Below are 22,621 nucleotides of genomic sequence, written 5' to 3' on the forward strand. Positions count from 1 at the left end.
AGCAAACAGCAGCAGTACAACACGTTGGTTTAAAAGTCTGCTGCTTGGAGTTTAACATGCTTTTAGTTTAGTTTAGTAGATATTAGCCACCTTTTTTTTTTATAAGTGCTACAGCACAACTGAAACAACCAGTTACAGATAGGTAGCCGTGTTGGTCTGCCATAGTCAAAATAAAAAAATTCCTTCCAGTAGCACCTTAAAGACCAACTAAGTTAGTTCTTGGTATAAGCTTTTGTGTGCATACACACTTCTTCAGATACAATGAAACAGAAGTTGCTACTGGAAACTTAAGTCTTTAAGGTGCTACTGGAAGGAATTTTTTTTATTTTGACTATGGCAGACCAACACGGCTACCTATCTGTAGAAGGATCTGGCAACTTCTGTTTCAGTGTATCTGAAGAAGTGTGCATGCACACGAAAGCTTATACCAAGAACTAACTTAGTTGGTCTTTAAGGTGCTACTGGATGAAACAACCAGGCTTTCAAAACTTCATCAGAGTTTGGTGGTCTTTCTGTGCCCGCACTGAGGCTGAGATCCTAACCCCACGTTACCTAAAGCACTGATTCCACACTGATTGATTTTACTAGAGCTGGAAGGGTCCTTAGGGCCATCTAGTCCAACCCCCATAACAATGCCGGGCTTACACCTGAACAAATATGGCTAGGATTGCGCTGTCAGTCAAGAAGCCCCACCAGCATGTCCCAACCCTCGAGACGAGTGACGCCGCTTAAGAAAGACTTCAGAGCAGATCCGGATCGCCTTCGCCGCCCGTCCCTTCGAGGGGGAAGGCGGAGCCGCCAAGCAAGAGGCTCCGCCCACAGCCCGCGGGGGGGGGGCGCCAAGCTCCATGTGCGCCCGCCGCCGCGTGACGCGCTCCCTCTCCCCCTCCCCACCCGCGCCTCCACTTGCGAGTTTGACAGGACTTTCGACGGGGCTTTTTTCCCCGCAGCTCCGCGGAGGAGGGAGCAGCAGCAGCAGGCGCCTCTGCAGCCCCGGCCGTCGTCAGCCCCGGCTCCCCTCGCCTGGACCACTCCTCCGTCCGCGCGGCGGAGAAGCAAGGAAGCCGCGCTCCCCGCAGCCACTGCCGTGCAGACGACCACCAGCAGCAGCTCCTCGCCGAGAATGTCGGAGCCCAGAGCCCAGAGGGGGGCGGCGGCGGCGGCGGACAAGGAGTCCCAGAGCCCGGTGGTAGGGCGCCCTTTCTTGGCTACTTTCTCTCCCCGTCGCTCTTCTGTTCTCTCCCTCCCCCGCGCCCTCCCCCGCATTGTTCTCTCTCCTCTTTCCGACGCCCCTTTCCCTCCTCCTCTTCTTTGGGCTTTCCCTCCTGGCTGACCTGAACTCCCTGCCCTTGTTTCTCCCTCCTTCCCCCCCTTTTTTTGCTTCCCTCGCCAGGCCCAGCTGCTCTTGGGGCTGCGTTGGGGGCGCTTGGAGGAGCCCCTGGGATTCATTAAGGTGCTGGAGTGGGTAAGTTCGGCCTCCCGTGCAACCTTTTTTTTTGGGGGGGGGGTGCGAGAGAGAGGAAGGTGACGCTGCCGTCCAGCAAACGCGCTGAGAGACCAGGCCCTCGGAGATCAGGGGGAGTTGAAGAAAGGGGGCGTCCCTTCTCCGGCGGTGGGACCCTGCGAGCCGACTTTCTGGCTGCGAGCCGGAGGCGGCGTGCAGGGGCAGACTTGGGAGGGAGGCGGGAGGGAGACGCCCGAGTGCCTGCCCTCTAAGGCAGCCCTTCTATGTGCAAGGAGTCTGGATTCGTGGACTGGGGTATGCATGGGAGCTGGCGTTAGCAGCGCTCACATTTCACTCGGGCGGGTTTAACCTTTCTGGAGTTCTGATCCTGCACATACCGCGCCTTAACTTGTCCCTGAGCTCACGGATTCGCTCTCTTCTCAGGCTTCCCAAGGGGAGCTTAGAAGCCCTGGTCTTATTTAGTCCCCAGTTTGGAGCCCAAGGGTTGGAGGGGCTCGGGGTATTTCCCTAAGATTAATGGGTGGCCAGGAAAATGCAAGAATGAGAATTGAATGAGCCTTATTTAGAGCTAAATGTCTTCTTGAAAAGGGAAGAGCCCTTGTTCTCACCTACAAGAAAAGAAAAACTCTAAGATATGTACTTTTCCCTAAGTAGCTCCACAATACAGTTGTAACACATGGAACCTGCATTTACTTTCACTAAATGCACATGTTGGCACAACATGACAGGTCTTTCAAGTGGATCCCACCCCCCTTTTGGCCAAAAGGAGATGGTATGACCGACTCTGAGGTTGCGGCGCTCATCTCGCTTTATTAGCCGAGGGAGCCTGCGTACAGCTTCCAGGTCATGTGGCCAGCATGGCTAAGCCACTTCTGGCGAACCAGAGCAGCGCATGGAAACGTTTACCTTCCCGCTGAAGCGGTGCCTATTTATCTACTTGCACTTTGATGTGCTTTCAAACTGCTAGGTTGGCAGGAGCAGGGACCAAGCAACGGGAGCTCACCCCATCGTGGGGATTCGAACCGCCAACCTTCTGATTGGCAAGTCCTAGGCTCTGTGGTTTAACCCACAGTGCCACCCGCGTCCCCACTCGACAGCTACCTGGTGACAAAACTTAAATCAAAGGCAGAGGGTTGATAGTAACAAAACAGAACTGAGCTGGCATCCATTTCATAAGAAAGTGCAGTCTTGGATAGGTTGAAGGTCAGTGTGGACACATCACAAATGCTGAAGAGCATAAGAGAACCTTTTCCAATCTGGTGTCCTCCATCTACTTTGGACTTCAAGTCCCATCAGCTCCAACCAGCACAGTTCTGACTCTACAGGTGTTGCTATAGGACAGGGATGGGGGATATGTTGCCCTTCAGACAGCAGGCTCTGCTATTAGGCAGACTGAGGCACCTGCCTCAGGTGGCAGGAGCCACCAAGGCACCAGATGCGATGCTGGTATTGGCTGAAATTGCAAGAGATCTTACAGAGTGTGCAAGATCTTGTGTGATTTTGGCGAGATCTCACCCAAAATTGGCGCCAGTGCTGGCGCAGCTTCCACACCAGTGGGAGGGCAGGCAGAGAAGCAACACCAGTTCCAGCAGGTATGGCAGTGACAAGGGCAGGCAGGGCAAGGCAACATTTCCTGTTTCTCCAGACTGTCCCCAGGTGTCATTGGACTACAACTCCCATCATCTCTGACAACTGGCCGAGTGGGTTGGGACTGCTGGCAGCTGGTGTCCAGTGATACCTGGTAGCTTCCCATACCTGCATCAGTGGGGACCGCATGAAAAAATTGGCCGATTAAAGCAGTGGATCATGGGAACAATACAGCATCAAAGACTAATGACAACACAATGACTTGCTTTCTGTGAAGCAGTATTAGTGTCCATGCCTTCTCTGATGTGCAGTATTTGCCTATTTGGTTATTTCTGTGTGCACCTCAATTTTTGTGAATATGGCTCTTCTCCCTACAGTGGTGCCTCGCAAGACGAAATTAATTTGTTCCGCGAGTTTTTTCGTCTAGCGAATTTTTCGTCTTGCGAAGCACGGTGTCGGAAAAGTTTTGGAAAAGCTTCAAAAATCGCCAAAAACCTCAAAAAAGGCTACCACACTGCGTTCTATGAGTTGCTCCTCGAAGTCAAGTCGCAACTGTATTAAGGGTGTTAAGAAAAAGGAAACAAACTTGCCAAAAACGCAAGACGTTTTCGTCTTGCAAAGCAAGCCCATAGGGAAATTCGTCTTGCGAAGCAGCTCAAAAACCGCAAAACCCTTTCATCTAGTGAGTTTTTCGTCTTGCGAGGCATTCGTTTTGCGGGGCACCACTGTATAAGCAACAGATTACATTTCACATTCCATTATGTTGTCTGGCCAACTCTATAGCTCACTAAGTCTCTATAGCCTGCCTGGTGGTATAAATCAGTCTTAAGAGGTTTTCATTTGGGGGCATAGGCCAAAAACGTATGTGACTTAAAAAGAGAGAGGCATCCATTGATGGCTCCTCCCCCCCCCTTAAAAAAAAGAGTAAGGCAAGCACCAGACTTGAGATCTTAAAATGGGTTTTGGATTCTTTGAATGGAATAAATAGTCTTAGTAGCATCCAATTATGCAGCTTGGATAATAATACAAATAGTTCCTGAAGGAGCATGGTATAATTAAATAAGTAGTTTTCCTGTGCTGTGTTAGGATCTCTTTTTGCATGTTCTCCCCCCACCCCCAATGATTGTGGAAGCATTTGTGCATGACTTGATCAGGCCATCTGTTGTGGTGATGGTACGGTGAAGGTGGTGTTTTGCTCTATTGCAGCATTATTCATCCTATATAAAATCTTTTTCTTATGTGTCCTGCCAATTTATAGACCTGGAAAACAAAGGGCAGGATCTCAGTAGAAACAGAGGCCATATCCCTTAATGCCTTTGTTTTCAGTTCAGTCCCTATTTCCTTCTACACTTCTTCCACATATTTGGCCAGGGACGCGGACTTAGAAAAAATATTGGGGGGGCCCGGGAAAGCTCATGAATAATAAATAAGCTCATGAATATGCAAATAAAGTGGCTCCGGCCCTAAATAGGGCAAGCCACGCCCCCCAGCCAGCCGATTGGCTGGCTGGGAGGTGTGGCCAGTCGGGATTCCCCTGTTCTCGCGGGATTTCCAGCCGGGGCTCTCCGATTAGGGCGCGCGGCTGGCTGGCTGGCGAAGGAGGAGGCGGGGGACGGCGGCGGCGCTCTGCTGGAAGGGCGCCCGCCTGAGATTATTGGGGGGGCTGAGCCCCCCCAAAAAATTTTTTGAGGGGGCTCGAGCCCCCTCAAGCCCCATGGAGTCGGCGCCTATGTATTTGGCCCAAACTGGGTGTAGTTCAAATCTACACCAGTTCAGCATTTGGACTGTTGCTGCTTACTTTGTTAAGTTCAGTCAATTATGCTTGCAGCTTGGTCTTAGCTCCCCCTCCACCCCTGGAAATAATGGATACAGTACTTCGATGAGTAGTATGGTGCTGTCATGAACTGCTGAATGAATGTAGATCTTAGATAGGATTATATAGTTCTGGAGGGAGGAGTCGGTTGATGTGACTGGCTAGTGAACAGACTGTAGGACAGGGGTCAGCAAACTTTTTCAGCCGTGGGCCGGTCCGCCGTCCCTCAAACCAGGTGGTGGGCCAGACTATATTTTGAAAAAAATAATAATGAACAAATTCCTATGCCCCACAAATAACCCAGAGATGCGTTTTAAATAAAAGGACACATTCTACTCATGTAAAAACACGCTGATTCCTGGACCGTCCGCAGGCTGGACTGAGAAGGCAATTGGGCTGCATCCGGCCCCCGGGCCTTAGGTTGCCTACCCCTGCTGTACGATGACGTTTTTAGCTTGACGCTTCATTCAGTTTCTACCAGCGATGTAGGATGCCATAGTGATCACTTCTCTGGCCCAAACTCACTAGTCCAGGCCTCTTGGCTTCTCAGAAGGCAGGAACAAGTGTAGAAACAGAGGTCATGGAAAATAGTTGCTCCCTTGTGGAATAATAATGCATTATTAATTTATTTTTATTTTTTATTTATGCTTCCATCATAGTCGGAAATATGAACAGCTGCAGCCCTGGCCCCCACCTCATTTGTTTGCAGATTTCACATAGGTTTCATTTTCCCTGCACTTGTATTTGGACGGCCAAGTTTTGAAGTTCTTCAGCTGTAGTGGTGCAACGAGTGACTAGCGCTAAAGCTATATCCCTTGCCTGCAAGTTCCTTTCATGTTTGAGCATTTAATTCTCAAGAATGCTATATGCAATGATTTTAGCAGCTTTGATCCTATCAACTGAGCTGTTGCTGGGCCTGTTGTCCACTGGTACCACCTAGGTGTCATAATGCAGCACCGATACACCAAAAGAGGGGCAAGGGCTGACTCTTTTTGCTGTTGTTGTAATGCTGAAGCATCTTAAAAGGCCTAATCTAGGTTTGTATGGGCCTGTGTCGGTATGTAGACATGCTTGGGCCTAATAGCAAAACAAAATACTGATCTCGGTGCATGTATATTCTTGGTTGGCATGATATGCTAAACTGGAATAACCCTTAGAGAGATTTTAAGTTTCAGACTTCTGCTTTGTAATGCATTGGCATTTGCTTTTGAGCTGATTGTATGTAACTCTTGGTTAATGGTACTGATAATAAAAAACTATTAACGTGTAGAGAACAACTGTTCTTTGGTATATAGTTTGGTGGTGAACTTGGACCAAATTACTTTTTAATTTTTATAAAAATTGACCTCTTTCAGTTGTTGTACCAGATAATTGTAGAAATTAATAAACTCCCAAGATTCATTTTCTTTAAACCAGTAAGTTCTACCTAAGAACCTTAGCACAATCTGGTTTTCTGCATAATCCAGCTTGACATTTATTTGTTACTGTCATTGTAGTGGAGAGGTACTTAGTACTGTGGAGGTTACTGATAACACACCCAGATGAGAAGCATATTTTTTTAAAAGAAAAAACCATATTTAACTACCGGTATCTTGGGTTGTATTATATTAAAGATGAATAGTTCAATGAAAAGTAATATGTTGCCTGCTTCTCTCCTCCCCCCCCAATTAATTGGCTAGCTTTGCACATGGATTGCACATGGATTGTGGCATTTATCATTGTGGCTTGCATGTGAGCTGATCTTAATGTTTTGCAAGACAAGCCTGGATGATTGTGATTTTTTTAGGTCTTGGATAGTTCATAGCAGCTGATGCCAGATCTGTTGTCCTGCATGATGCCAGAGCCTGTGCCACTGTTTGCTACCAACTAGGACACATTTAGTTCTAAACTCCTTTGCTTTCTCCTCCAGCTCTTTGCCATATTTGCCTTTGGAGCCTGTGGTTCTTTCAGTGCAGAAACAGGGGCTACTGTGAAATGCAATGAGAGTCCTAAAGAGACAACTGCTATCACTGTGCAGTTTGGATATCCTTTCAGGTAAATGGGAGTCTTACTGAGTGTTAACTTGGGAGATACTATGTGGAGCTGGACATTGTAGGTACATCATGGTCCTTATGATTCTGTTTCTAGCACCTCATATTGCCTGTGTTTGGAAAGGCTTCCTGAAGAAATGAAACTTAGTTGCAAAATTTCTGCTTGTACTGGATAAACTCCAGAGTATCCCAACTCTAAAATTCTGGGTTTCTAGGAAATGACTCAAAACACATTGGGGGGGTGGGTGGAGAGAATTGTGTGGTTTATTGGGGTTAGGCATGCCAAGGGCTTGTGCAGGCTTAATAAGATTTCCTTTCCCCCTAATTTACCTTGAACAACCGCCCCCAACGCAACACCTCAAACCAATTTTGTAAATTGTTTTGATTTCAGAACTGGTTTGCTCTGCAGCATACAGGGGCACCGATATGGAAACACAAACACAAAGTCCCCCTTGGGGTGTATGCAACTAGTTTTATGGTTCTTCCAACGTGAGGGGAACTCTACTAGATCAAACCAAAAGACCATCTCATCAGGCAATTCTGTTCACTCAGTCCCCAAGCAGGACACACACATAATTGACCATGTCTACTCATTACCCCCATTACCTGGTAATTAGAGGCTTATTGCCTCTGATATTGGAAGTAGCATATAGACATTGCTACTAGAAGCAACTGGTAGCCTTATCCTCCGTGCATTTGCCTAACCCTCTTTCAAAGCTATCTAAGTTGGTGACTCAGAGTTGGAAGGGCTACTTTGTACTAGATCTCCCACTAGATCTTTGTTTGTTCTAGATCTTCTTCATTGCAGAAGCCTGCTGGCAGTGGCATCACTGCCACTTACTGGTAGGAATGAGATGGTGAGGTTGGGGTTGTGAGGACAAACCAGTAGGAGCTCTGAATTGCCTCTTATGGTTTGTCCACAAGCCATGACCTTGTTGCCTTATCACCCTGCCATTACGTAGCAGCATTGCTCTGCCTCTGCCCCACCAGGCAAGCCACTCTTGGGTCCTGGTATTCTGAGAGAGGGAGAGAAATCTCTCTCTCTCTCTCTCTCTGCTTTTTCTACACCGTGCTTAATTTTATACATCTCTATTGTGTGTCCTGCTCCCCGACCTTTTTCCTAAATAAAGCAACCCCCAATGTTGTAGGAATTTGCTCACAGAAGAATAGTTATGCTAAGGCGAAGTAACATATTTATTTAACCAATCAAAGCATTTACACACCACTCTTACAAATACTAAAATGCAGATTAATTAAAGCAACACATTTAATAACAGCAAATAACAAATACAGTAAAAGCATCAGCAATGAAATAGAATATATATTTGCTTTAATATGGACTATAACTCACCCATTGTTTGGAAGCTAGCAAAAGAAAGTAGTTACAGAATGCATCAGACCTGTTCCTTGCAAGTTCAAATGTGACTTTTTTGTTTTTAAATATACTGTTTAAGAGAACCAGAGAAAGACACTGTTAGTTTTTCTGACATGTTTGTCTATGTGAGCATCATAAGGTAAACAGACATTGCCATCAAGAAGATACTGTAGAACATAGTTCTGTTAATGGGAATGTAAGGGAGATGGCACCCTTAGATACATAGGGTTCAGCTTCTATCCACTTGTCAGAGACTGCCATACGCCTACCTATTTTATGCTCCCTTTTTGGACATAGGCTTTTGACAAAATCAGTTGTCAGCCATGTTAGCAATGAAGAGAAATTCTTGTCACATTGCAAGATAAGTTAGAAAATGTGTTAATGTGCCATTTTTGGTGATCTGCAGAGAACCTCATGAGTGAACACTGCTAATTGGGATGTTTTTGCTTCTAAGCAGTGAGTTTGTAGAATTGGGTCATCAGTTTAATATTTCCCATAATTCCCTGTTGGGCATATCCTAATTTCCCCTAATTCCTTGTTGTGTTTTGAATGTGGGCAGCCCCATTTCCCCAGGACACCAGAACATATCAGAGGAGTCCATCTGTCCCGGGCATTTTCCCTCAGGTAAAAAGGTAAAGGATCCCTGGACGGTTAACTCCAGTTGAATTAAACTATGGGGTGCAGCACTCATCTCCGCTTTTCAGCCTGAGGGAGCTGGCGTTTGTCCACAGACAGCTTTTCTAGGTCATGTGGCCAACATGACTAAACCGCTTCTGGTGCACAGAACACACTGATGAGTGCCAGAGCACACAAAAACGGCATTTACCTTCCTGCCACAGTAGTACCTCTCCATCTGCTTGTGCTGGTATGCTTTCAAACTGCTAGGTTGGCAAGAGCTTGGTCAAAGCAATGGGAGCTCACCCCATCGTGCAGATTCGAACTGCCAACCTTATGATTGGCAAGCTCAAGAGGCTTGATGGTTTAAACCACAGCGCAACCAGCCCCCCTGTTTTCCCTCATTAGGTGCCCTTTAAGGCAAGTATCACCTTTTCCAGCTTGTCCAAGCATAGCTATTTAAAATGGACAGGTTCCTGAGACTCCCTGGTTGCAGGCAATTTTGTTGCTGCAATGCTCCTCCACCAAGGAGGAGATGAGGATGCTTTCCTCCCAACACACCAACACTTCTTGGAGGATTTCATTGGCCTTGGACTTGTTTCAGGAGGAGCTCTAGCCAGTGTTGTTTCAACTGTGTTTTGAGTTCCCCCTTCTTCCTTTTGTGTGTGTGTGTGGGTTTAAATGCATTATATTGTATTTCCACTGATACTGGGGTGATCGCTCAGGGCTGAAATGATAAGGAAGGAGTTTTCTAAGGGCATTACCATTGGAGAGTTTAATAAATGTTAAATGAATGGGTGCACCTGACACAATAAGATCTCTGTGCTAATAACTGCTAGACAGAGGAATAGCAGATCAGAGTCTAGCAGGAATTTGTCTTCTGAACTAATCCAAAGCAAAAACCCCCACACTGACTGTCATTACACACACACACCCCTTCAAAATCACTGCTGGAGGACCTGCATAGGGAAAGCTGTCTGGACAGCACTGTACTTGTAAATTCTCAGTGCTCTGTGATTTGTTTTGGGAAGGAGGGTTATGCCCTTCATAGCAAACTTAAAAGCTGCAACTGACTTGATGCGTCTGTCATCTGTTGAGAGACATATAAGCATGTGAAATATGTTTTTAAAATTATTTTATTTATTAAATTTGTGTGCTGCCCTTCAATTGTAGATCTGAGGGCAGTTCACAGCATGAAAATACAGGATCAAAGCACAAAAGGCATAATAAAGACAAGACAGTAATGCACAGAAACCAATAACCCCTCCCTTCCTTTTTGCTGCTTGCTCTCCTCTTTCCCTTCCACCATCTATGTTCTGCTAAGTCCTAGTCTAGGTGGTGTTGGGGTTCAATGCCACTGCGAAAAACAAGAGACTGGGTCAGATTGTGGGGGGCATTCATAGGTCCTTTTGCCATGCCAAATCAGGAGATTACCTTTCTTGGAAAGTAAGAAGTTAGCAATATTAAATGATTTGTATGTTAGGGATCTACCACAAGACTTGTCAGATGAGTACAGACATGGCCAAAGTTAGAATGAAATCAATCTTACACTCAGTGTATGTAGGATCTGAGCATGGTTCTATCTCTGCAACTTTGCTTCCCTGCCAACATCTGATAGCTATAAATAGAGGCAAGTCTGTGAAGTCTATTGAGATGCCTTTGACAAGAAGAACAAATTGGGAGGAGTGGTAGTGGTTCTAACAGAGAAAACACAGAATGAAGTATCTGGTGAACAGTCGCTTGGAATAATGAATTGTGTTGTGTATGAGTTGAGAAGCACTTTAGATGAAGGAGGCTTTTGCTCTCATTCTCTGAGCTCTTCTTGCTGCTTGACTTCTAGATTATTATTCGTGTTTTAGTATATCACAGAACCCTGCTACCTTTTGGTTGGGGGGGTGGAATTCACACCTGTTCTGTCATGGCCATGCCTCCATTGCAGGGAGCCCTATATACTTAGGTGTTGATGGTTAAATTACTATCTGGACAAGTCCTTAGATCCTTCTTAAACTGCAGCCTGTGAGCTTAAAAATGTCTTTTCTAAGAGGTATGTTAAACATAAAAAGCTAGCGATTAGACAGACTTGGAAACATTAATTTTTCTCTGTTTAAGCCCCATGGTAAGTTTGCATTTTTCATTGGAATCATAGCTGCCTTTTTCTACCCTCTAAATTATCAGATGATTTCTGTGGGCTCTTGCTTATTAAAATAAGCAGAATAGCTTCACATAACCTGCAGACCATTTGATCTGCTGCAGATAAGCAGATTGGCTTTATAGTTCTTGTCTGCAATGTGGAAACCTCCTGATTTTAATGTCGGTAAACACAGTTTTATGTTGGAAGCTGTTGCTGAGGGCTCAAGCTACAGAACTTCTGACTTCAGTGCCAGCCTGGTTCAAATGGCACATGTGGGAAAAGGCTAGAGGCTATTTATATAATGTAGAGAGCTGCTGGTGCTATACCACCCGATAGCAGCTAGATGGATAACTGTAATAGCTCTTCTTAGTGACCAAAAATTATATCCAAACAGCTAATATGCGCTCCATGCGCTTGATATATTTGGTCTCTTTGAAGATGGGGTATGAAATGAAAATTGCAATTCTGTGCATCAGCCAAGTCACTGCTTTGGAAAGCTGAGTCTTTGGAAAGCAGAAGGTGGAAAAAACTCTGATCCTGCAAAGTGGTAGTTGCCAGAACAGTCCCAGTAAGTTTCAAGGAAGGAGGTGTCTTTCATAGATGTTTCCACCTTGTATCTGTTTTGGTAGGAAGTTGGTTTAATACTTTTAGAGGAAACCTACAGAGTGTACCCCAAAGCTCAAGTATGTAATTAAAAACAGAGAGGTGCTATTTTTCTTTCTTTCAAGGAATTGTCTTGTTCAAGTCATGTCAAAGCATCTCTACCACACATGTATCTTTTTGAAAGCTGTATAAGTACCCAAGAGGTTTGCTCCATCAGAGTAAGGGTGAAATGTACTATCGCAGCAAGCCATATAGAGAAGGCACCACCTGTCATCAGGCCTTACGATAAGTGTGTTCTGATTAGGATAAGCAAAGATGCAGATATGGTTTTATTCCCCAATGAGAAGAGTGACATGATTCTATCCTGGAAAGGCTGGAGCTAGGCTGTGGTTGTTGGTTTGAGGTGTTTTTTCCCAGAGAGCTACAGGAACTTTGGAAAGGGGTTTGTTTGCTGTTTGGTGTGTGCATTCATCTCACTTTGATAAACAGGTGCTGCAGGGTTTTGTTCTGCTTCAAAAACCTTGCACAATCTATTTGACCTGAGAGTGAGAGTGGGGCAAAATAAATCTCAACTACTTTTAACTCGCTTAAAAGCTATCATCTGTCTCAACCCTCACCCCTGTTTGTCAGAGGTAGCTCTGTACCAGATGTGCTAAGTCGTACCAAACATGTTTCTTTCTCTTTCCTTTTCATCCTGACCAGGTTGTACAAGGTTCCATTTGATATGCCAGACTGTATTGAAGGATCTACTGCTAAAAGGACACTGCATCTCTTGGGAGACTTTTCAGCACCTGCTGAGTTCTTTGTGACCTTGGGTGTTTTTTCTTTCCTGTATACCATGGCAGCTCTGGCAGTCTATCTACGGTTTCACTCACTCTACAAAGAAAATAAGAAGCTTCCTTTTGCGGTAAGATTTCACTTTGGTTCTCTGCTCTTTGATGCAGGACCTAAACCCCAGAGAACCAGTCTCTAAAACGCTCCTTGGATAAGAGACACTTCTCTCTATCCAAATAGGGAGTGCTTCCCTAAACTCGCTAATTCAGTTTATCCTTGGGACAATCCGGAGGAGCAGCTCACACAACCATATTATGCATTGAGTGGATCTGGATGGTGCCTGATATACAGTGGTACCTCGGGTTAAGTACTTAATTCATTCTGGAGGTCCGTTCTTAACCTGAAACTGTTCTTAACCTGAAGCACCACTTTAGCTAATGGGGCCTCCTGCTGCTGCTGCCGCACCACCAGAGCACGATTTCTATTCTCATCCTGAAGCAAAGTTCTTAACCCGAGGTACTATTTCTGGGTTTGCCAAGTCTGTAACCTGAAGCGTATGTAACCTGAAGCTTATGTAACCTGAGGTACCATTGTACAAGTATTTTCCTGCAGTGCTGTAACATGACAAGCTGCACCTTCTGGAATTCCTACTTCTACCCAACTATTTAATGTACAGGAACCTTTACCCTGGTCACCCCTCATTTTAGGGTGGAATCTTGGGCCTTCTTTAGTTGGAACAGCATTCCTGCCCCCCCCCCAATGGCACAAAGACTAGTTAAAAACTATCTATCTAATGCTGTCATTAAACTCCTTCCCCTTGGGGTTGTGTGGAGCCACTTGAATTGTTATGACCCCATATCGCTTGCAGATCATTTAAGAGTGTCTTAGGTAGCTGTGGAAAAATTGGATGTGGCTCTTTTGGCACATGTAGACCCACCATGTGAAGGGCCTGAGAGATGGAATGGAGCAATGACCCAACATCAAGGGCCCTCAATGCTTGCGTCTTTTGGGTGGAATAGGGAGGGCAGTCTGTTCTATGAGATGGAGCCATTGTGGTCTTCTCTGTTTTTTCCTCCCCCTAGGACTTCTGTGTGACCGTCTCATTTACCTTTTTCTGGCTAGTGGCATTTTCAGCTTGGGGCAAAGGTCTGTCAGATGTGAAAGGAGCTACGCGGCCTTCCAGTCTCATTGCTGCCATGTCAGTGTGTCAACTCAAAACTGCTGTATGCAATGCTGGGGCCACACCTTCTATGGGCCTGGCCAACATCTCTGTGGTAAGAGTTGTCTGGGGAGCAATATTGGGGGGGGGGGGCGGGAATGGCAGAGCTTCAGCTGCATTGGAACCTATAGAGTGTAGCTCCACTGATTTTAATAGAGCTCGGTTAGTTTCATACACATTCATAACTTCATACATTCATACCCTTTGAGTAACTTGAAGCTACAGGTAGTGATGTACCATATTTTTCACTGTATAGGACGCACTTTCCTCCCTCCAAAAATTAAGGGGAAATGTGTGTGCATCCTATGGAGCGAATGCAGGCTCCTTGGCTTCAGCGATAGCAACGCGAATCTGCCGAAGCGCAGAGGGAGTGCTCCTTCCGTGGTCCGGAGGCTTCACGTTGCTTTCGCTGAAGCCTGGAGAGCGAGAGGGGTCGGTGCGCACCGACCCCTCTCGCTCTCCAGGCTTCAGGGATAGCCGCCTGAAGCCTCCGGAATGCAGCGGGAGGTCCTGCTGTGCTCCGGAGGCTTCAGGTTCCTTTTGCTGAAGCCGGGAGAGCAAGACTCTCCTGGCTTCAGCAGAGAGGGAGAGCGAGAGGGGGGGAGGAGAAGCACCATCCAGGTTCCTCGCGCAGCCGTCTCGGCCCCGCGCCTTGCCCTGGGCGATGTCCCCGTGCCTCTTTCCTCCGTGGCGGCTGTGGTGGCGGTGGCAGCGCGGGCTCCGGGGGAAAGTGCGTGGCCGTAGCGGCGGCGGCGGGGTGGAGCAAGACACAACAAACAGCTACTAACTAGTGGATTTTAACCTTTAAAAAAAATGCAGTTGGTATCTTTCTTTCCCAAGTACATCTTTCAGAAGTCTTGCCCTTCTTGATGTGTACACCAATGAAGAACAGCCTGTCTGCATGTACTGAATATAAAGCTCCTGATTCTTTTTTAATTATGGGCATTTCACAGTTTTATTCAGCACTGGCAACAGTCTTGTCCAATCTGTACTTAAATAAGTACTGGTACAGCGGTTGCTGGTGTAAATTGCATATGTGATGGAGTACAGCAGTGCCTAAAATATATGCAACTTAGTGATGACCTAACTACAGATTTCAGCCCCTGAAGAACAGACAAACAGACAGGGCATCTGTTCAAGGCCATTTTTTAATGGATTAATTGATTCTAAAATAACTATTGACCTCATTTGGTCCTTGCCTTCACAAATGTGGATGAGAATCACCAGTCACTACTGTTCACAAACACTTACTGAAAACTAGTGAAAATTTGACTTTTTACTCTTTGTTGACCAAAGTGATGAAGTAGACAGAAGAAAATTAAAGGGCATTAAGGAAGAACATGTGAGCATACTAAGGTTTTGCATGGGCCTTAAAATTTGCTTTGTATCTGCTTATAAAAACAATTAGGATCTGTTTTTGATTCTCTGTCCACTTCAAACTGTGATTCGGGTTTTATGCTGCTCTGTATAAAATGGAGCTCTGTGTTCCCCATTCACTCTTATGGGAAATCTAAAAATGGCTATAAACTTTTTTCCCCTTTTGGCAGAAGCAGATGAAAGCACAGGAGCCCCTCCAAAGTGGATTAACTCTACCAAAACGCAGGCCCGGGAGCCTTTATAGGGAAAGTAAAAGGGTTTCACTTTCCTGCACAAGCCATACTAGGGCAATGCTTTTATAAGGCTAAAACACCAAAATCTAGTTATCTTTTGGGGGTGGGAGACGATTTTGTCTCTTGTTCTTTCATACCTTAAAATAATTAAAAGGTGGGCAAATGGTGTATATTCTTGCTTGTACATTGATGAAAATATTAGCATCTTCACACTGGCCAGCTTAGCTTTCCCAGTGCTTGTTTGTGTTGGGATGCTATGTCCTCCAATAGGAGGTAGAAGGTGAGGCTGTCCTTAATACTTCCTGCAGAGTGCTGAGGATCCCTCAGCCACAAACAGAGCAGCAGACTGTGTGTGTGTGTGTGTGTGTGTGTGTGTGAGAGAGAGAGAGAGAGAGAGAGAGAGAGAGAGAGAGAGAGAGAGGGAAACGGAGTCTAACTTTCTTTTTAAAAAATCATTGTTCTGCTTTAACAACAACAAAAACCACCAAAAACATCCACAGCTCTTCAGTGCTCCAAGGTCAGCATTTAGACAAACTTGCTTCTTGCGAAGCCCAAGGACCTAGAGTAGAGAAACATAGACAAACATAGGCATATAGGGCACTGAAAAACAGAGCAACATGAGGTTTTGTAACACACTGATCCAGCTTAGGGCATTTTATTGCTATCGCAGTTTGACTCTGAAAGGGTTAAAAGAGCTCCATATCAACCCAATTTGCCTCATTATTTGGCTCCAGCCCAGAGTGGTTGCACTCCTCTACAACATACAGTCTGCTCAGATAGCTCGGCTACAAGTGCTTCTACATTAACTCTGCACTTCTCTCTTTCTTTCTCAGCTGTTTGGTTTTGTCAACTTTATACTGTGGGCTGGAAACTGCTGGTTTGTTTTTAAAGAGACCCCTTGGCATGCTCAGACCACCAACAAGGAAAGCTCTGCTGAACAAGGAGCTGTTGATAAGCAATAAGGAACCTCTCCTCCTTCACTCCTGAAGCCTCCTCTTCCCCCACCAGGAACAGTGCCTTGTCTCACGTACATGCTCATCCCATTTCACAGCAGGGCAGGAAATACGCCTTCTCTGCCAATTGTTGCTGCTGTCCAATAGTCATACTGGCATCTCTCTCTCCTGACTATTCTGGAATGCCTTCCTCTGGCTGAAATCAGGGGCTCCTCTTGTGGTCCTAGATACACAGACTGTACATGGTTACAAAAAAACCTCTTCTGCCTTCAGATTTTTTTACAAACATATATTATTGTGCATTGTAACATTGGCTACTACCAGTCCTAGGGTGTGTGGCATTGTTCCTTCCCATTTGATTTAGACCACTTTATAATGAGAAATGCAGGTAGATTTGGATAACAGCATAGAGATAGCCAAGGCATTAGTGCTACAGAACCTGGGACATCTAAGCACCTTTGAGATTAAGTACACCTTCGACTCTGCGGCCATAATAGAAGCAGAAGCGGCAATATGCCACCGGGATTAGCAGCAAAATAAAGGAGAAATACAAAGGGAATATTTTTACTTTCATACAATTGAAGGAAGGAGTGTGTTGCGTTTCTCTCTGTTGCATAATGGGGTATGAATGTGCTAAATATCTCTCTGCTTCTCTTAAATTCAGTTGGATGAAAGCTGGAGCTGCTGTTTGCCCACAGATGGGTTGTTCACTCTTGAGCAGCAAAGTTTTGGTGCCTTTATTTCTTTCCTCTCAGGTCATGCACAGATGTATACTATGTCCATATTGAGCCACAAGTGCTGACTCCCACCAGTATGAGCTGATCGGCAGCTTTTGGTCTCCATTTCCCTGTGTTTTTTGTGTGTATAGTGGAGGCAAACCCTTCCCCACACAGAGGATGTGAACCCTGGATACCTGTTTCAGTGTCTTCTGAGGTCCTGTTCTATTTTTAAAATGCAAACTTTTAAATATGAAAACCTAGAGGAATTTTTCTCAGCTTCTAGGATAGTTTGATATAAAACTTGGGCCCAAGAGGCTTGGGGCATTCGCTTCTGGTTGACAAACATGCAGGGGAAGGGTGGAATTCTGTACAACTTGTTGTTTTGTTGAGAATATTTGTGGTTAATGACCTTAGTTCTGGCCTCTGAACACTCTGGTAACAGGAACAGATGAGCTGTCAAGTTTGTGGTGTGGATTGTTTGTCAGTGAATTCATGTATGCCACTATCTCGGGCCAACGCCCGTTTTAACTCCAGTGTGGCAGTAGGCAGCTGCTTGTAGATTTCTGATGGAGGCTTGAGGCATCCCAGGCCTCCAAGTGAAGATGAGAATCTTTAAGGAAGCTTCCAGTATCCCTGGATGTCCCTCTAGCAAATGATGGGACCACCAGTTTAGGACAGTATTAAATCTGACATTTTTAAATCATAGAAACTCTTTGTTATTGTGTATACGAAGCGGATACTTTCAGGTGAAGAGAGCTGTCATATTTTCTTCCATCTTTTGATCATGCCATTGACATAAACAAGGGACTGGAGCCTGGCCTGCCATTTACTCCAAACTCTACTAGTTGCCTATTTTCTAAAACTTATATGAGTAAATAGAAAAGAAGCACCCCAAATCTTTAGATCCCTGTACTTCCATGTGTCTAATATTGGATGGGGGAAACTAGTTTTTTGGGAGGTTGGGGTGTAGCAAGTTGCAGGGTGAGTTCTTCTGTGCTGATTAAATCTTTCATATCAGACCTTGTTAGGTCTTTGACTTTCTCTTATTTCCTTATTCTCTTTCTCCTCCTTGTGCTGAGAGAGAGGAATTCTCTCCTGCAGAAGGAAAAATATTAATGGTGCTTCATGAGGTGTGGGACCTCTACGCTAAGAAGACCCTCTTTGTACATTTTGTAATTTTCTTCTTCCCTAGTTTAATTATTGCCCTTGCCCCAGCATTACAGAACAGCAGCCTTTATGGAATCCTCTGGCATGTCTGCAGTCAAGCCACAAAGACTGAAGCATACAATCATCCCTTGTGTTGCAGTGTCCAGATTTTCTTGCAACATAAGGGCTGGTACAATACAAAAAGAAAGCTGACTAGCTAGAAGGAGGGCGGTTTTTCTCCAGTTTTCAGTCCAACTGTCTTTTAGGAGGACTTTCCCCAGTGATTCTTTTTTAAAAACCACTCACCGAACATCACCATTCACACCATGTTTCTGGCCACAAGCTACTACTTTATAATAGTAGGCTTAGGAATCAGCTTCTGGCATGGTAGTGTGTTCCATAACTGACCATTACAGCCACTGTAGCCCTTGAGTGTACAAACAGATCAACCCTCCATATCTCCCCAAGTTAGGATACGTGTATCTTGTATCGCATTTGTGTCTTATAGGGATATTTTCTAATTTCTTAAAGATTTGTCCAAGATCCTCAGCTAGTATAAATTGACAGTGCGTGGTGCATACCAGCTGAAGACCTGACCTTTGTGTCTAAGCCGTGGGCAAAGCCTAAAGAATGCTGCTTCAGACATGGGAAATATTCTATGTAGATGGATACTAGAAGCAGGAATAAAGGCCTCAGTAATAGTTCCAGGAAAAGAAATGGTAATTGTATACCATTGATCATGCAAATCACTTTCCACATGGCCCAAGTTCCTGTGAGTTTGTTTCTCTCTGTATTTATCTATAAATCCATGTATAAGAGAGATAATATATAGAGTAGCCTTGTAGCACTACATTTGGCACAGCACAGGAGAGGGCTGTTGGGAGCAGCTGAGCAGACAGCAGGTGCAGGATATTTCACACCCTTGTGGGTTTTCTACTTTTTTGGGATACACCCGATGCATTGAAACCACAGTTATCCTGTATGACTAACTCTCTCAGACTCCTAGCTGCGTATTAGACGTGACACATCCCTCCTCTGTGATGGAGCCCCCACAAAACAGACTTCAAGCAGATCACTGGGGACCAGCAGAACTTGTAACTGGAAGAAGGGGAAGGGTCAGTCTCGGCTTGTACTAGTTTTGCATTTTGTGGCCTATGATTCCCCCACACATTTGTTTTGAGTAGGGGTGAGAAAAGAGCAGGTGTGGAATCTGTACAAGAGCTCTGTGTGAGAAGTGGTGTGGTTAGTGATGCTCAATGAAGGGAATGCCAAAAATATACTCTGTCCTGTCCTGAAAATGCCACCATGTGGAGTAGAGACCAGCAGCCCTGGGCATGGTCTCCCAGTTCTCTCAATCATTTCCTCTTCTAGTGGCGGTATGTTGCATGTTTTTCTCCTTTCCTGACGATTGTTAGTATGGTTCTAATAAAGTGTCGAGAGAGTTTGCTCTGAGGGAGAGCTGACTTTGGGCTGGTTTTCTTTGTCCTTGCCTTCTGTTTCTACTTTGATCTCTTTTGCAGGCCGGTTCATAAAATACCGTTATCTCCTTGATTATTTATTGCTATGCTGGCTATCAGCTGCATGAAAGGTTTTTGGGAGCCCTCATTTCTTCTGCACCAACCGCAGGTGGCACTGTATACATTACACCAACATATGACATGGTCTGAAGGTGTAGGTCTGGGCATTGCCTGGAAGGCGCCATGCATTTACTGCCTTGGGTTCCATGACAGAAGAAAGGTTGTGATATTAATGTAAGAGAACAAATGCACATCCCGACATTTCATATCTCTTTGACGGATGATTTCTGCCTTTCTAAGACTCTGTGCAGACAATAGGTAATAAAGACCCGCAAGTGATATTGTAGGCATGCAATTGCTTGTGATATATATTTGGTTGAATCCAGCTAAGTCATTATGCGTGTGCAACAGAACGCCCCCTCCCTCATCTTCCACCACATGCCTGCCACACCATCCCCTAATCTACTCCAGAGGGTTTGCAGCCTTTCTCAACCTGTGGGCCTCCAGATGTTGAGCTACAACTCCCATCACCCCTAGCAAGCAAGGCCAGAGCTCAGGGATGATGGGAGTTGTAGTCCAACAACATCTGGGGTCCCATAGGTTGAGAACCGCTGGTTTAGAGCATGGGTGGGCAAACTAAGGCCCGGGGGCCTGATGCGGCCCAATCACCTTCTAAATCCAGCCCGCGGACGGTCTGGGAATCAGCATGTTTTTACATGCGTAGAATGTGTGCTTCTTTTAAAAATGCATCTCTGGGTTATTTGTGTGGCATAGGGATTCATTCTTTTTATTTTTTCTTCCAAACCTAGTCCGGCCTTTCACAAGGTCTGAGGGACAGTAGACCAGCCCCCTGCTGAAAAAGTTTGCTGACCCCTGGTTTAGAGGACCCACCAAGCAAATCTGTGGAAGGAGAGAGGAGGTTCTGTGACACTTACAATTTATTGGGATGCCACCCCTTTAATCTGTGTCCCATCATAGTCCCTGCTCAAACTAGTTTAGTAGGTTGCTGAGTAGTAGCGCGCTTACTCCAAGCTGGCTTACAGAGAGGTCAGCAACCCGCAAAAATGTTAGTATTAGATAGATGCAGTAGATAGATGTGTGACTGATAGGGATGCTTAGTGAGTAGAATCCATGATAAATAATACATCCTTTCTTTTTCCATGTCCAGAGCATTTGGGAAATTTAAAGATTGAAGGGTTTGTTTTTGAATGGGAGTTGAGTATCCTCATTGGAAAGAAGAAAAAATACAATTTTTTCTTAGATGTGAAACTGACTACACTAGAAATTGATTGCAGCAGTCTACTTTAGCCACTTCAGGTGTCTTTTTGACTTGCAGAGAGGCATTTCCCATGCACCCTTTAGATTTGTATGGTTGTTGTGTGGATAGTGTCGTTATAAAGGGTAGCCACTAGGTGGCACTGGGCTTAGTTGCTTCTGTGTGGAGTAAAGAGTTTCCTAGGAATGTTCTTGTTCCAAGGGGGACAGTAAATTCATTGTCTAGTTCCCTGACTGGTGCATCCTGCAGCTCTTCCATGAGTTTTCAATGCTGGACTAGGGCTAGTACTGCAGTAGTGGTAAAGAAGAATAAGTCCTGTTCTTCTAGATAAATAACTGTCTGTACTCAGTTGAAAGCACAATTTCTTCTTCCACTGATAACTATGTTGGAATGATTTTAGTAGTCAGATCCAGAGATTTTCAAAAGCCACCAGAACTTCATCTGAGAGATGAATAAACAAGAGATAGCCATTTACAGGTTTCTGTCCTACTCTTCCTCGGCACTGGACCTATATGTGGAGGAAAGGCTATCCTTTCTTTTCCTTACAATAACTCAGTGGCATAGAGTGGTGGGAGAGAAGGAAAGACAAGACAAGGGTCATCAAGGCTGAGTGAACCAACATTTTTACATTCTGTACTACACTGCACTGATTTTTCCACACACACAAAATCAAACCGAGAAAACGCCTACAAATACTGAAGTGGATAAATATTGTTGCTTTGTTAAAATAGGTTTAAATCTGTTTTATTTCTTTCCCTCTCTTGCTGAATATAGAATTAGGAAAGAGTAGAAACCGATTCAGAGCAACTGAAAAGTAACAAGAAAGTTTGTAAAAATAAGTGAAATCCTCAACCAATTTTACCTCTGGTTTCTGGCTCACCAGCAGATCCATAACTACTCTTAAGTCGATTGGTATTATGAGGACTAGAAACTTGCTTTTTCTTTTTAGGTAAGAAATTTTAAGGATTCTGAAGGATTTTACAGATGCTATTGTAGATGCCAAATTCCTTTACTTGCGGCATAAATAGGCATCATGTATGTTATCAGCTTCCCTGCAAAATGGTTCAGATAATGCTGTGTTCTACTGCATCCTCTGTCTCCTGTTGCTTTCCAGAGAAATTTAGAGATCTTCCCTACCTCGGCTAATTTCGCTCCTGTGATGCCAAGAGCGTCAAGGGGAAACGATGACTGAATAATGAGAACAAAAAGAGTCTCATTGGCACATTGACAAGAAATGTGTTCTGATATTGATTCTATTGGGTCAGCTTCATTTCCATGTGGGAACTTAGGTTAGATTATGACCATGTCACAGTCCATTCAGCTGCATTCACAGCTGAGCTGGGTCTTCAGCCCAGGTTTCCCTGCTCAAATTCCCACATTCATTTTTACAAACTGGTTTGGAGCAGCATTGTTGTTTGAAAGAAGGGGCATGTTATTTGTACAGCATACACAAATGATTGCAACAATAATGCATACACATCTAGCCTGATCATTTTAAATTTAATATCCATATATAAACATACAATTGCAACTGGCAATTGCGGTAAAAAAAAAATCCAAAGGTAAACAATTGCTGCAGCAATAGTTTAGAAATCAAACAATCCCAAGTTCAGTCACAAACATCAGCCTGGTCCCATTAGAAATGCCTAATATATCTCAGCTCCTATTATCTGCTATTGTACAGTATACAAGTCTTCATCATCTTCACTGTACCGTCAAGAAGGATACCCATGATTCAGATATACAAATTTAATATATAAATAAGCAGTGTTTTTTTCTTAAAAAAAA

The 22,621-nt window shown here is 44.7% G+C and overlaps 1 protein-coding gene across 2 annotated transcripts; it reads left to right on the top strand.

The window, feature by feature from the left end:
• The first annotated feature begins 671 nt into the window (after positions 1-671).
• On the top strand, positions 672-19,509 carry SYPL2 (synaptophysin like 2). 2 transcript variants are annotated; one of them, XM_081195105.1, is made up of 6 exons: positions 672-1,189; positions 1,394-1,465; positions 6,775-6,899; positions 12,322-12,526; positions 13,476-13,667; positions 16,056-19,509. In XM_081195105.1, the coding sequence occupies exons 1-6, from the start codon at positions 698-700 to the stop codon at positions 16,182-16,184; spliced, it is 1,215 nt and encodes a 404-aa protein (XP_081051231.1). In that variant the 5' UTR covers positions 672-697; the 3' UTR covers positions 16,185-19,509. The 2 variants fall into 2 exon arrangements, with proteins under 2 accessions (XP_081051231.1, XP_081051232.1); XM_081195106.1 differs by lacking the exon at positions 1,394-1,465.
• The last annotated feature ends 3,112 nt before the right edge of the window (positions 19,510-22,621 follow it).

This window comes from Podarcis bocagei (genome assembly GCF_964188305.1).
Source record: "Podarcis bocagei genome assembly, chromosome: 5".
NCBI classification, from domain to species: domain Eukaryota; kingdom Metazoa; phylum Chordata; class Lepidosauria; order Squamata; family Lacertidae; genus Podarcis; species Podarcis bocagei.

What these genes read in the sequence shown, in the direction of transcription:
- SYPL2 (XM_081195105.1), top strand. Translation starts at nt 698, where the DNA reads ATGTCCCAACCCTCGAGACGAGTGACGCCGCTTAAGAAAGACTTCAGA. An exon ending in TCATTAAGGTGCTGGAGTGG is followed by an intron (nt 1,466 to 6,774) that starts GTAAGTTCGGCC and finishes TTTCTCCTCCAG; the next exon opens with CTCTTTGCCATATTTGCCTT. An exon ending in CAGTTTGGATATCCTTTCAG is followed by an intron (nt 6,900 to 12,321) that starts GTAAATGGGAGT and finishes CATCCTGACCAG; the next exon opens with GTTGTACAAGGTTCCATTTG.